Below are 13,392 nucleotides of genomic sequence, written 5' to 3'. Positions count from 1 at the left end.
TTACGCAACCGATGAAAAGATATTGCCGCTCGACTGATTCGGAGTGAGACCTCTGCTGTTAAACTGGAGCCAGTCATAAGCACACTGCCCAGGTATGGGAAACTCTCCACTCTCTCCACAACTGCCCCATCACCGATTGGGAGTTGTGGGGGTGGAGTGTCCGATGGTACAAAATACCCAGGCAGGTGCTTAGTTTTGGTGGGGCTGATGGTAAGGCCCCACCTCTTAGTGGCACGCTCCAGTCTCAGCAGCAGCGTCTGCAACTCCTCCTCTGACTGAGCAGCTATTACCAAGTCATCAGCATACATAACGTGGTTGAGCAATAGGGAGCCATCCCTTGACCGCACCCGGGCATCGATTAGCCTCCCATTATATCTGTACCATATGGAGATTCCCCCGGTACAGCTATTGAAGGCTTCACGAACTACGTGGTCAAAATAGATGTTAAATAATGTGGGAGCCAGAGGACATCCCTGTCGCACCCCAAGGTGTACAGGGAATGGCTCTGACTCCCGGCCACGTAGTTTTACCCGGGCCCGCTCACCATCATGAAGGTCCTTAATGATCGTGAGCGGAGGGTCAGGTACTCCAAAAGCACGAAGAACGACCCAGAGCCCAGGCCTACTGATGGTATCATAGGCCTTGACCAGGTCAATAAAGCAGAGATGTAGGTCTTGTTGGAATTCCCTACACCTCTGCTGTAGCAGACGGACAGAAAATATGGCATCTGTGCAGGACCGCCCTTTCCTGAAACCGCATTGGGGCTCCGCAAGCCTCTCCTCAGCGTGCCTGGCAAGGCGATGCTGAATAATCCTTGCCAGGACCTTTCCCGGCACACTGAGGAGTGAGATGCCCCTGTAGTTGTGACAGTCTGTGCGGTCGCCCTTCTTAAAAAGGGGGACCACCAGGGCATCCTTCCAATCCTGCGGAACCCGTCCAGTGGTCCAGACTGTTGTTATGATGTCATATAGGGCAGTCTGTGCACAAACGCCACCCTCCCTCAGCATTTCGCTTGGGAGATCATCTCTGCCCGCTGCCTTTCCTGGTCTCAGACTCCGGATCGCCTTCAATACTTCCTCAGCAGATGGCACCTCAGCCAGCCACTCACAGGGGGTGACTTCATCCAATATTTGAGGCACCGCAGCCTCAGCAGGGTCATCCTCACTTTGTGCCGCGATGTTTTCCTGGCTGTGGGATTTTCCCTCCCCCAGGACCTCACAGAAATGCTCAGCAAATCTGCGAACCTGTTCCTGGGGGTCGGAAATTGGATCACCGTTTTTTCCCCTAATGATGGTAATAGGTGTGGCGCTGCAGGTTACTTTTTTGATGGAGTTAAATAGCGATTTGTGATCACGGGCCACTGAGGCAGACTCCATCTCCTCAGCAACCCGCGACCACCACCCATCCTTGCAGCGCCTCACGGCTCTCCGAACCTCCGAGCGAAGGCTGCGGTAAGCCTCCTCATTCTCTGACGTGGGATTCTGTAGCCGATGACAGTGGGCCTGTCGCTTTTTCTCAACCATCCTGAACAACTCCTCTGTCATCCAGGGTGTCTGGGGAGGTCTGGACCGCGTACCCAAAGCAGCCATTGCAGCTGCATGAGTCACAGTCCTAAACCTCGCCCATTTACCCTCGACATCAGGAGGAGTCGGGGACGATGCCAATCCCAGCCGCAAGCGATGATGAAATTCTCGCTTGCAACTTTCATCAGATAACTGAGACCAGGCCACTTTAGGTTGGAATGGGGTCCTGGGTGTACACCCACCACCGGAGTGGAAGAATGGCAGGCGCATCTTACAGATGACTAGTCGATGGTCAGAGGGCAGATCAGCTCCACGGTAGGTCCTGGTGTCAAGGACATGGGCTCGCATTCGCTGGTCCGTCACTATGTAGTCCAGCAGATGTTCTTGCTTGGACCCGGCATGCATCCATGATGTTGTGTGGATGCGCCGATGCCGGAACAGCGTGTTGGTAATTACAAGCCCATGGGCTGCACAAAAATCTAGCAGCCTCCTACCATTGTTATTGAGCTGATCTGGCCCATGCCCTCCAATCACTCCAGACCAGGTGCCAGTATCATGACCAACTCGGGCATTGAAGTCACCCAACATGATGACTCTATCCCGAGGGGCCACTTTAGCCAGCACCTGTGACAGGAGGTCATAGAAGGCATCTGACTCATCGGCTTTGCCTGCATCCCTCCACGGATGTTCATCTTCGGTGGGGGCATAAGTAACCACGACCACCATTCCTCGCCTCCGGTTGATGGGAAGGCGAGCCCAAAGTAGCCTGGGGCTTACAGCTTCCCACACCTCACCGCCACGCTCCCACGCCCCCTTCATTCTTTTGTTCAAAAGAAGACCCACACCCTGTTGTTTGGCAGTCTGCTGCCCCGAGTAGAGGACTGTCCACCCCTCATGGTGGCAGGAGCCAGAGCCGGTCCACCGGACCTCCTGAATGCCGCATAGATCCAGGCGGTACCGGTCCAGCTCCCGACAGAGGAGTGGCAGCCTCTCCTCTGCAGTGAGCGTTCGAACATTCCACGTGGCCACCCGTAGTGGCTTTTCGTTGTTTCTGGAGTAGCCCCGAGGGTAGGTATTCAATCTCCTGGCTCCGCCAATTGGGGTTTGGCCAGGAGACGTCATAGACGCCTGGCCCCCCGGGGCCTCCGGCACAAGCTTAGTTGTTACATATTTCACTTTAATTCGTGGTTTTGTGGTAATTAATTGAAGGTGGAGGGGTTACCAGCCCCTCGCACCCGTCCAGAGCCCCCGTTTAGCCCCTGTGGTGGACACATATGCCATGAGGGGAGGAGCCAATCAAAATTGGAACTCCCCCCACAGCACTGTCCACGACAGAGTTGCCCGTCCGGCACCGCGAGGAGGTAGGGGGTTGTTTTGCACACACAGTCACACACACACACAGTCACACACACACACACAGACATACTCTTTGGCTCTATTGAGTAAAGTCACCACGTAGGTAAAAAAATAAAACAACAAAAATCACGACGTTTCGGCCACAACACAAGCGGCCTTCATCAGGTGAAGGGATCAGGCTGTCTCGAGGACAGCGCTGGAGTGAAACACAACCACGCTCAGACCGCGGACCTTTAAGCTGTGTGAGAGGAAACAGAGCGCCTTGACAAAGGAATTAGCATTAAAAATAAGCATTTGATTGGCCGACTTAGCATAGAGGTGGTGTAGAGGTGGTGTACGTGCCGGTGGACTTGCCGTTTGGCGCAGGGGGGTAGGGAGAGTTTACCTACTGATGGTGTGAAAAGGGGATTTATAAGGGCTGTGAAAGTTTGGGGTACCACTACTTGAAAAAATATATATACTGTACCATTAAAAATTAGTTTAATGTTTAGTTCGATTTAGCACATCTTTCCAATGTGTGCCAGTTAAAAGGGTAAAACCTATTCCTATATCTTGTTACTGGCAAAGGAGGTCTCATAATGTAAATGCTCACCCCGAGCCCTCAATAACTCTGATGGTGGCGCTGTTTTTGAGTTGTACGCCTTTTGGCGTCTTCTGGTCCAACACCAGTGGAGAGACTAAAGGGCTCTAAGAAAAGCCGTCTCTGGTGTGGACCAATCAAATTCAAGGACGGTGCCAATATTATTATCAGAGTTGTCTCTTTTGTTTACATTTTGACTACTTGTGTTGTGGATATTGCAAACATGATGTCTTAAATAAAGGTGTCAGTTTTTGTGCCAGTTAAAAGGGTAAAACCTATTACTATATCTTTCCAATGGTTGCTTAATTTGAAACCATCCTCTCGGTGGAAATTGTGTCTGTGTTTGTAGATCTGACTTGCCCCGTGGACACACAGACACACACAGAGCTGAGTGTCTCCCCGTCAAAGTCACAGTGGCGGTGGTGGTGGTGTGGTGGTGGTGGTGGTGGTGAGTGGTGGTGGTGTCGTAGCGGTGGTGGTGGTGGTGTGGTGGTGGTGTGGTGGTGATGGTGTGGTGATGGTGTGGTGGTGGTGGTGGTGTGGTGGTGGTGTGGTGGTGGTGGTGTGGTGGTGGTGGTGTGGTGGTGGTGGTAGCGGTGGTGGTGGTGGTAGTGGTGGTAGTGGTGGTGGTGGTGTGGTGGTGGTGTGGTGGTGGTGGTAGTGGTGTGGTAGTGGTGGTGTGGTAGTGGTAGTGGTGGTAGTGGTGGTGGTAGTGGTGGTGGTAGTGGTAGTAGTAGCGGTGGTGGTGGTGTGGTAGTGGTGGTGGTGGTGTGGTGGTGGTGGTGGTGTGGTAGTGGTGATGGTGGTGGTGTTGTGGTGGTGACTCACTGACGTCCCCGTTGAGCACCAGAGTGCTCCCGTACTGTGGGGAGCGGAGCACTCTCACGCTCTGGTAGGCCGAGCGAGTGGTCAGCGTCTCCTCCTCAAAGTCACAGCGGTGGTGGTGTGGTAGTGGTGGTAGTGGTGGTGGTGGTGGTGTGGTAGCGGTGGTGGTGGTGTGGTGAGTGGTGGTAGTGGTGGTAGTGGTGGTGTGGTGGTGGTGGTGTGGTAGTGGTGGTGTAGGTGGTGGTAGAGGTGAGAGTGGTGGTGTAGGTGGTGGTAGTGGTGGTGGTGGTAGTAGTGGTGGTGTGGTGGTGGTAGTGGTGGTGTGGTAGTGGTGGTAGCGGTGGTGGTGGTGTGGTAGTGACTCACTGACGTCCCCGTTGAGCACCAGAGTGCTCCCGTACTGTGGGGAGCGGAGCACTCTCACGCTCTGGTAGGCCGAGCGAGTGGTCAGCGTCTCCTCCTCAAAGTCACAGCGGTGGTGGTGGTGGTGTGGTAGTGGTGGTGTGGTAGTGGTGGTAGTGATGGTGGTAGTGGTGTGGTAGTGACTCACTGACGTCCCCGTTGAGCACCAGAGTGCTCCCGTACTGGGGGGAGCGGAGCACTCTCACGCTCTGGTAGGCCGAGCGAGTGGTGAGCGTCTCCTCCTCAAAGTCGTACTCCACCACGCGGCCATCCGACAGGGCCCAGAATCGCTCCACGGGACCCCCACGGTGCACAGGGGGCAGCCTGGGGGGTGGGTGGGTGGGGGGGTGGGTGGGTGGGTGGGTGGGGGGGTGGGTGGGTGAGTGAGTGAGTGGGTGAGTGTGTGAGTGGGTGAGTGAGTGAGTGGGTGAGTGAGTGAGTGAGTGGTGAGTGAGTGAGTGGGTGAGTGAGTGAGTGAGTGGGTGAGTGAGTGAGTGAGTGTGTAAGTGGGTGAGTGAGCGTGTGAGTGAGTGGGTGAGTGAGTGGGTGAGTGGGTGAGTGAGTGGGTGAGTGAGTGAGTGAGTGGGTGGGTGGGTGAGTGAGTGAGTGGGTGAGTGAGTGTGTGAGTGAGTGGGTGGGTGAGTGAGTAGGTGGATGGGGGGGTGGGTGGGGGGGTGGGTGGGGGGGTGGGTGGGTGAGTGAGTGAGTGGGTGAGTGAGTGTATGAGTGGGTGAGGGTGTGAGTGGGTGAGTGTGTGAGTGGATGAGTGAGTGAGTGAGTGGGTGGGTGAGTGAGTGGGTGAGTGGGTGAGTGAGTGAGTGAGTGGGTGAGTGTGTGAGTGGGTGAGTGAGTGAGTGAGTGGGTGAGTGAGTGGGTGAGTGGGTGAGTGAGTGAGTGCGTGGGTGAGTGTGTGAGTGGGTGAGTGAGTGAGTGGGTGGGTGAGTGAGTGAGTGAGTGGGTGGGTGAGTGGGTGGGTGAGTGAGTGGGTGAGTGAGTGGGTGGGTGAGTGAATGAGTGGGTGAGTGAGTGAGTGGGTGAGTGGGTGAGTGATTGGGTGAGTGAGTGAGTTGGTGAGTGAGTGAGTGGGTGAGTGAGCGTGTGAGTGAGTGGGTGAGTGAGTGAGTGGGTGGGTGAGTGAGTGGGTGGGTGGGTGAGTGAGTGAGTGGGTGGGTGAGTGAGTGTGTGAGTGAGTGAGTGGGTGAGTGAGCGTGTGAGTGAGTGAGTGGGTGAGTGAGCGTGTGAGTGAGTGAGTGGGTGTGTTAATGAGTGAGTGTATGTGTTAGTGAGCGTGTGAGTGTGTAAGTGAGCATGTCTTAGTGAGCGTGGGAGTGTGCAAGTGAGTGTGTGAGTGATTGAGCGAGCGTGTGAGTGTGTAAGTGAGTGTGTGAGTGTGTAAGTGAGCTTGTGAGTGTGTAAGTGTGTGTGAGTGAGTGTTTGAGTGTGTGTTAGTGAGCAAGTGAGTGTGTGTTAGTGAGCGTGTGAGTGTGTAAGTGAGTGAGTGAGTGTGTGAGTGATTGAGCGAGCGTGTTAGTGTGTGAGTGATTAAGCGAGCGTGTGAGTGTGTAAATGAGTGTGTAAGTGAGCGTGTGAGTGTGTAAGTGAGTGAGTGAGTGTGTAAGTGGGTGAGTGTGTAAGTGTGTTTGTTAGTGAGCGTGTGAGTGAGTATATGTTAATGAGCCTGTGAGTGTGTGAGTGAGTTTATGATTGTGTGAGCGAGCGTATTAGTGCGTGAGTGATTGAGCGAGCATGTGAGTGTGTGAGTGTGTAAGTTAGTGAGTAAGTGAGCGTGTGAATGTGTAAGTCAGTGAGTGAGTGTGTGAGTGATTGAGCGAGCGTGTGAGCGTGTGAGTGTGTAAGTGTGTAAGTGAGTGAGTGTGTGAGCGTGTGAGCGTTTGAGTGTGTAAGGAAGTGAGCGTGTAAGTCAGTGCGTGAGTGAGTGAGTGTATCCGGCAAAACAACCCCCTACCTCCTCGCGGTGCCTGACGGGCAACTCTGTCGTGGACAGTGCTGTGGGGGGAGGGCCAATTCCGATTGGCTCCTCCCCTCATGGCATCTGTGACCACCACAGTGGCTAAACGGGGGCTCTGGATGGGTGCGAGGGGCTGGTAACCCCTCCACCTTCAATTAATTACCACTAAACCACGTATAAAATATCTAACTAATAAGCTTGTGCCGGAGGCCCCGGGGGGGACAGGCGTCTATGACGTCTCCTGGCCAAACCCCATTTGGCGGAGCCAGGAGATTGAATCTCTACCCTCGGGGCTCCTCCAGAAACAACGAAAAGCCACTTCGTGTGGCCACGTGGAATGTTCGAACGCTCACTGCGGAGGAGAGGCTGCCACTCCTCTGTCGGGAGCTGGACCGGTACCGCCTGGATCTCTGTGGCATTCAGGAGGTCCGGTGGACCGGTTCTGGCTCCTGCCACCATGAGGGGTGGACAGTCCTCTACTCGGGGCAGGAGACTGCCAAACAACAGGGTGTGGGTCTTCTTTGAACAAAAGAATGAAGGGGGCGTGGGAGCGTGGCGGTGAGGTGTGGGAAGCTGTAAGCCCCAGGCTACTTTGGGCTCGCCTTCCCATCAACCGGAGGCGAGGAATGGTGGTCGTGGTTACTTATGCCGCCACCGAAGACGAACATCCGTGGAGGGATGCAGGCAAAGCCGATGAGTCAGATGCCTTCTATGACCTCCTGTCACAGGTGCTGGCTAAAGTGGCCCCTCGGGATAGAGTCATCATGTTGGGTGACTTCAATGCCCGAGTTGGTCATGATCCTGGCACCTGGTCTGGAGTGATTGGAGGGCATCGGCCAGATCAGCTCAATAACAACGGTAGGAGGCTGCTAGATATTTGTGCAGCCCATGGGCTTGTAATTACCAACACGCTGTTTCGGCATTGGCGCATCCACACAACATCATGGATGCATGCCGGGTCCAAGCAAGAACATCTGCTGGACTTCATAGTGACCGACCAGCAGATGCGAGCCCACGTCCTTGACACCAGGACCTCCCGTGGAGCTGATCTGCCCTCTGACCATCGACTAGTCATCTATAAGATGCACCTGCCATTCGTCCACTCCAGTGGTGGGTGTACACCCAGGACCCCATTCCAACCTAAAGTGGCCTGGTCTCAGTTAGCTGATGAAAGTTGCAAGCGAGACTTTCATCATCACTTGCGGCTGGGGTTGGCATCGTCCCCCACTCCTCTTGATGTCGAGGGTAAATGGGCGAGGTTTAGGACTGTGACTCATGCAGCTGCAATGGCTGCTTTGGGTACACAGTCCAGACCTCCCCAGAGACCCTGGCTGACAGAGGTGTTCAGGATGGTTGAGAAAAAGCGACAGGCCCACTGTCATCGGCTACAGAATCCCACGTCAGAGAATGAGGACGCTTACCGCAGCCTTCGCTCAGAGGTTTGGAGAGCCGTGAGGCGCTGCAAGGATGGGTGGTGGTCGCGGGTTGCTGAGGAGATGGAGTCTGCCTCAGTGGCCCGCGATCACAAATCTCTATTTAACTCCATCAAAAAAGTAACCTGCAGCGCCACACCTATTACATCATTAGGGGAAAAAATGGTGATCCAATCTCCGACCCCCAGGAACAGGTTTGCAGATTTGCTGAGCATTTCTGTGAGGTCCTGGGGGAGGGAAAATCCCTCAGCCAGGAAAACATCGTGGCACAAAGTGAGGATGACCCTGCTGAGGCTGCGGTGCCTCAAATATTGGAAGAAGCCACCCCCTGTGAGTGGCTGGCTGAGGTGCCATCTGTTGAGGAAGTACTGAAGGCGATCCGGAGTCTGAGACCAGGAAAGGCAGCGGGCAGAGATGATCTCCCAAGCGAAATGCTGAGGGAGGGTGGCGTTTGTGCACAGACTGCCCTACATGACATCATAACAACAGTCTGGACCACTGGACGGGTTCCGCAGGATTGGAAGGATGTCCTGGTGGTCCCCCTCTTTAAGAAGGGGACCCGCACAGACTGTAACAACTACAGGGGCATCTCACTCCTCAGTGTGCCGGGAAAGGTCCTGGCAAGGATTATTCAGCATCGCCTTGCCAGGCATGCTGAGGAGAGGCTTGCGGAGCCCCAATGCGGTTTCAGGAAAGGGCAGTCCTGCACAGATGCCATATTTTCTGTCCGTCTGCTACAGCAGAGGTGTAGGGAATTCCAACAAGACCTACATCTCTGCTTTATTGATCTGGTCAAGTCCTATGATACCATCAGTAGGCCTGGGCTCTGGGTTGTTCTTCATGGTTTCGGAGTCCCTTACCCTCTGCTCACGCTCATTAAGGACCTTCATGATGGTGAGCGGGCCCGGGTAAAACTACGTGGCCAGAAGTCAGAGCCATTCCCTGTTCACCTTAGGGTGCGACAGGGATGTCCTCTGGCTCCAACATTATTTAACATCTATTTTGACCACGTAGTTCGTGAAGCCTTCAATAGCTGCACCGGGGGAATCTCCATATGGTACAGATATAATGGGAGGCTGATCGATGCCCGGGTGCGGTCAAGGGATGGCTCCCTATTGGCCAACCACGTTATGTATGCCGATGATTTGGTAATAGCTGCTCATTCAGAGGAGGAGTTGGAGATGCTGCTGCTGAGACTGGAGCGTGCCACTAAGAGATGGGGCCTTACTATTAGCCCCACAGAAACTAAGCCCCTGCCTGGGTATTTTGTACCATCGGACACTCCACCCCCACAACTCCCAATCAGTGATGGGGCAGTTGTGGAGAGAGTGAAGAGTTGCTCATACCTGGGCAGTGTGCTATGACCGGCTCCGGTTTAACAGCAGAGGTCTCACTCCGAATCAGTCGAGCGGCAATATCTTTTCATCGATTGCGTAACGCTGTGTGGAAGCTACCTGGTCTGTCGCTCCGCACTAAGCTTCAGGTCTTCTCGGCCACGGTCATTCCCTCCCTTCTCTACGCTTGCGAAACGTGGACCCCCCTAATGGAACATCTTCGCCAGTTAGAAACATTTAGGCTAGCCTGCCTACGATCCATCCTGGGTTTAACCAGGCTGGATTGTGTGATGAGCTCACAAATCCTTGAAAGATCTGGGCACGGTCCCATCGGTGAGCTCCTCCGGCAGGCAAGGCTGCGATGGCTGGGTCATGTAGCCCGCATGCCCAGCCACCGCATGCCGAAACAGCTTTTGTTCGGCCGGAGTGAGGGGGCTAAGCGGGCGCGGCACGGGCTAGAGAAGAGATGGAGTGATGTGGTACAGGAGGACGTGGAGCTGAGTGGACTTGCCGATGACTGGTACCAGCGGTGTCAAGATCGGCCTCTGTGGAGGAGGCTCGTGAAGGATGCTACTGGGCAGTTGGAGGCAGTCGCCCTCCAACAACAACGGAGGGCGGAGGAGCGACGCTCACAACAGCGAGCGGAGCGCCGGGTGGCTAAAGCACAGCAGGTTGGCACAGTAGGGGGCACAGGTGGTGCATCAGCCAGTCATCTCAGTCAGTCGACCAGTGGCACCTGGGTCTGCCCCGTGACCTACTGCCAGCGGGCGTTCGGACACTTCACGTGGCCTCAGGGTGCACATAGCCTGGCACAAGCGTCGTGGTGACGTCACCGCCACTTAGTGGCGAATGGCGGTTGTTGTTGTGTGAGTTAGTGAGCGTGTGAGTGTGTAAGTGAGCGTGTAAGTGTGTGAGTGTGTAAGTGTGTAAGTGAGTGTGTGAGTGTATAACTGTGTAAGTAAGTGTGTGTGTAAGTGTGTAAGTCAGTGTGTAAGTGTGTAAGTGTATAAGTGAGTGGGTAAGTGAGTGTGTAAGTAAGTGTGGAAGTAAGTGTGGAAGTGAGTGTGTATGTGAGTGTGTAAGTGCGTAAGTAAGTGTGTAAGTGAGTGTGTAAGTGAGTGTGTGAGTGTGTAAGTGTATAAGTGAGTGTGTAAGTGAGTGTGTAAGTAAGTGTGGAAGTGAGTGTGTGAGTGTGTAAGTGAGTGTGTAAGGAAGTGAGTGTGTGTGTGTAAGTGTGTGAGTGTGTAAGTGTGTAAGTAAGTGTGTAAGTGAGTGTGTAAGTGAGTGTGTAAGTGTGTGAGTGTGTGTGTAAGTAAGTGTGTGAGTGTGTGTAAGTGAGTGTGTAAGTGTGTGAGTGAGTGTGTAAGTGTGTGAGTAAGTGTGTAAGTGTGTAAGTGAGTGTGTAAGTGAGTGTGTAAGTGTGTAAGTAAGTGTGTAAGTGTGTAAGTAAGTGTGTAAGTGAGTGTGTAAGTGTGTGAGTGAGTGTGTAAGTGTGTGTGTAAGTGTGTAAGTGAGTGTGTAAGTGTGTAAGTAAGTGTGTAAGTAAGTGTGTAATTGTGTAAGTAAGTGTGTAAGTGTGTGAGTGTGTAAGTGTGTAAGTGAGTGAGTGTGTAAGTGTGTAAGTAAGTGTGTAAGTGTGTAAGTGAGTGTGTGAGTGTGTAAGTAAGTGTGTAAGTAAGTGTGTAAGTGTGTATGTAAGTAAGTGTGTAAGTGTGTAAGTGAGTGTGTGAGTGTGTAAGTAAGTGTGTAAGTGTGTAAGTAAGTGTGTAAGTGTGTAAGTAAGTGTGTAAGTAAGTGTGTAAGTGAGTGTGTAAGTGTGTAAGTAAGTGTGTAATTGTGTAAGTAAGTGTGTAAGTGTGTGAGTGTGTAAGTGTGTAAGTGAGTGAGTGTGTAAGTGTGTAAGTAAGTGTGTAAGTGTGTAAGTGAGTGTGTGAGTGTGTAAGTAAGTGTGTAAGTAAGTGTGTAAGTGTGTATGTAAGTAAGTGTGTAAGTGTGTAAGTGAGTGTGTGAGTGTGTAAGTAAGTGTGTAAGTGTGTAAGTAAGTGTGTAAGTGTGTAAGTAAGTGTGTAAGTAAGTGTGCAAGTGAGTGTGTAAGTGAGTGTGTAAGTAAGTGTGAGTGTGTAAGTGTGTAAGTAAGTGTGTAAGTGTGTAAGTAAGTGTGTAAGTGAGTGTGTAAGTGTGTAAGTAAGTGTGTAAGTGTGTGTGTGTAAGTAAGTGTGTAAGTGTGTAAGTAAGTGTGTAAGTAAGTGTGTAAGTGTGTAAGTAAGTGTGTAAGTGTGTAAGTGTGTGAGTGTGTAAGTGTGTAAGTGAGTGTGTAAGTAAGTGTGTAAGTAAGTGTGTAAGTGTGTAAGTAAGTGTGTAAGTGTGTAAGTAAGTGTGTAAGTGAGTGTGTAAGTGTGTAAGTAAGTGTGTAAGTGTGTAAGTGTGTAAGTGAGTGTGTAAGTAAGTGTGTAAGTAAGTGTGTAAGTGTGTAAGTAAGTGTGTAAGTGTGTAAGTAAGTGTGTAAGTGTGTAAGTAAGTGTGTAAGTGAGTGTGTAAGTGTGTAAGTAAGTGTGTAAGTGTGTGTGTGTAAGTGTAAGTGAGTGTGTAAGTGTGTAAGTGAGTGTGTAAGTGTGTAAGTAAGTGTGTAAGTGTGTGTGTGTAAGTGTAAGTGAGTGTGTAAGTGTGTAAGTAAGTGTGTAAGTAAGTGTGTAAGTAAGTGTGTAAGTGTGTAAGTAAGTGTGTAAGTAAGTGTGTAAGTGAGTGTGTAAGTAAGTGTGTAAGTGTGTGTGTGTAAGTGTAAGTGAGTGTGTAAGTGTGTAAGTGAGTGTGTAAGTGAGTGTGTAAGTAAGTGTGTAAGTGAGTGTGTAAGTGAGTGTGTAAGTAAGTGTGTAAGTGATTGTGTAAGTGAGTGTGTAAGTGAGTGTGTAAGTGTGTAAGTAAGTGAGTGTGTAAGTGTGTAAGTGAGTGTGTGAGTGTGTGTGTAAGTGTGTAAGTAAGTGAGTGTGTAAGTAAGAGTGTAAGTGTGTAAGTGAGTGACCTGCGCAGGTGTTGCACCTCCGTCCGCAGTTCCCGCAGGGCGACCTCCAGAGCTGAGAACAGCTGTGGAAGAGGCACCGCGCCCGAAACGTCGGACCATTAAACCAGCAGCGGCCCACACAGACAAAGGCTCCCACACACCAACTCGCCCCTGTAGCCTCAAGGGGTTATTGGGGCAAGAGCTGTCAGCAGATGTTGACTACCTCGCCTGGTACGCAGGAGATCGTGGTGAGTGAGTGAGGAGGTGAGTGAGGAGGTGAGTGAGTGAGTAGGTGAGTGAGTGGGTGAGTGAGTGGGTGAGTGAGTGGGTGAGTAGGTGAGTGAGTGGGAGGGTGAGTGAGTGAGTAGGTGAGTGAGTAGGTGAGTGAGTGGGTGAGTGAGTGAGTAGGTGAGTGAGTGGGTGAGTGAGTGAGTAGGTGAGTGAGTGAGTAGGTGAGTGATTGAGTAGGTGGGTGAGTGAGTAGGTGAGTGAGTGGGTGAGTGAGTGAGTAGGTGAGTGAGTGAGTAGGTGAGTGAGTAGGTGAGTAGGTGAGTGAGTGAGTAGGTGAGTGAGTGAGTGAGTAGGTGAGTGATTGAGTAGGTGGGTGAGTGAGTAGGTGAGTGAGTAGGTGAGTGAGTAGGTGAGTAGGTGAGTGAGTGAGTAGGTGAGTGAGTGAGTAGGTGAGTGAGTGAGTAGGTGAGTAGGTGAGTAGGTGAGTGAGTAGGTGAGTGAGTGTGTGAGTGAGTGAGTAGGTGAGTGAGTAGGTGAGTGAGTAGGTGAGTAGGTGAGTGAGTAGGTGAGTGAGTAGGTGAGTGAGTAGGTGAGTGGGTGAGTGAGTAGGTGAGTGAGTGAGTAGGTGAGTGAGTAGGTGAGTAGGTGAGTGAGTAGGTGAGTGAGTAGGTGAGTAGGTGAGTGAGTAGGTGAGTGAGTAGGTGAGTGAGTAGATGAGTGAGTGAGTAGGTGAGTGAGTGA

The 13,392-nt window shown here is 52.2% G+C and overlaps 1 protein-coding gene across 1 annotated transcript in view; it reads right to left on the bottom strand.

Moving 5' to 3' along the window:
* The window catches only part of SMS (spermine synthase), a 73,279-nt gene that overhangs the window by 38,438 nt on the left and 21,449 nt on the right, over positions 1 to 13,392 (bottom strand). Inside the window, exons 4-5 of the mRNA XM_076055822.1 lie at positions 12,442 to 12,503; positions 4,835 to 5,010 (exon numbers count right to left, since the gene is read on the bottom strand). Of these exons, the coding sequence (XP_075911937.1) occupies positions 4,835 to 5,010; positions 12,442 to 12,503 (238 nt within the window). The remainder of the gene's footprint in view (positions 1 to 4,834; positions 5,011 to 12,441; positions 12,504 to 13,392) is intronic.

This window comes from Petromyzon marinus, chromosome 73 (genome assembly GCF_048934315.1).
Source record: "Petromyzon marinus isolate PM22_M1 ecotype Great Lakes invasive population chromosome 73, UKy_Petmar_22M1.pri1.0, whole genome shotgun sequence".
Lineage (NCBI taxonomy): Eukaryota > Metazoa > Chordata > Hyperoartia > Petromyzontiformes > Petromyzontidae > Petromyzon > Petromyzon marinus.
Note: the sequence above shows the minus strand (reverse complement) of the source record. Positions and strands in the feature narration are given on the sequence as shown.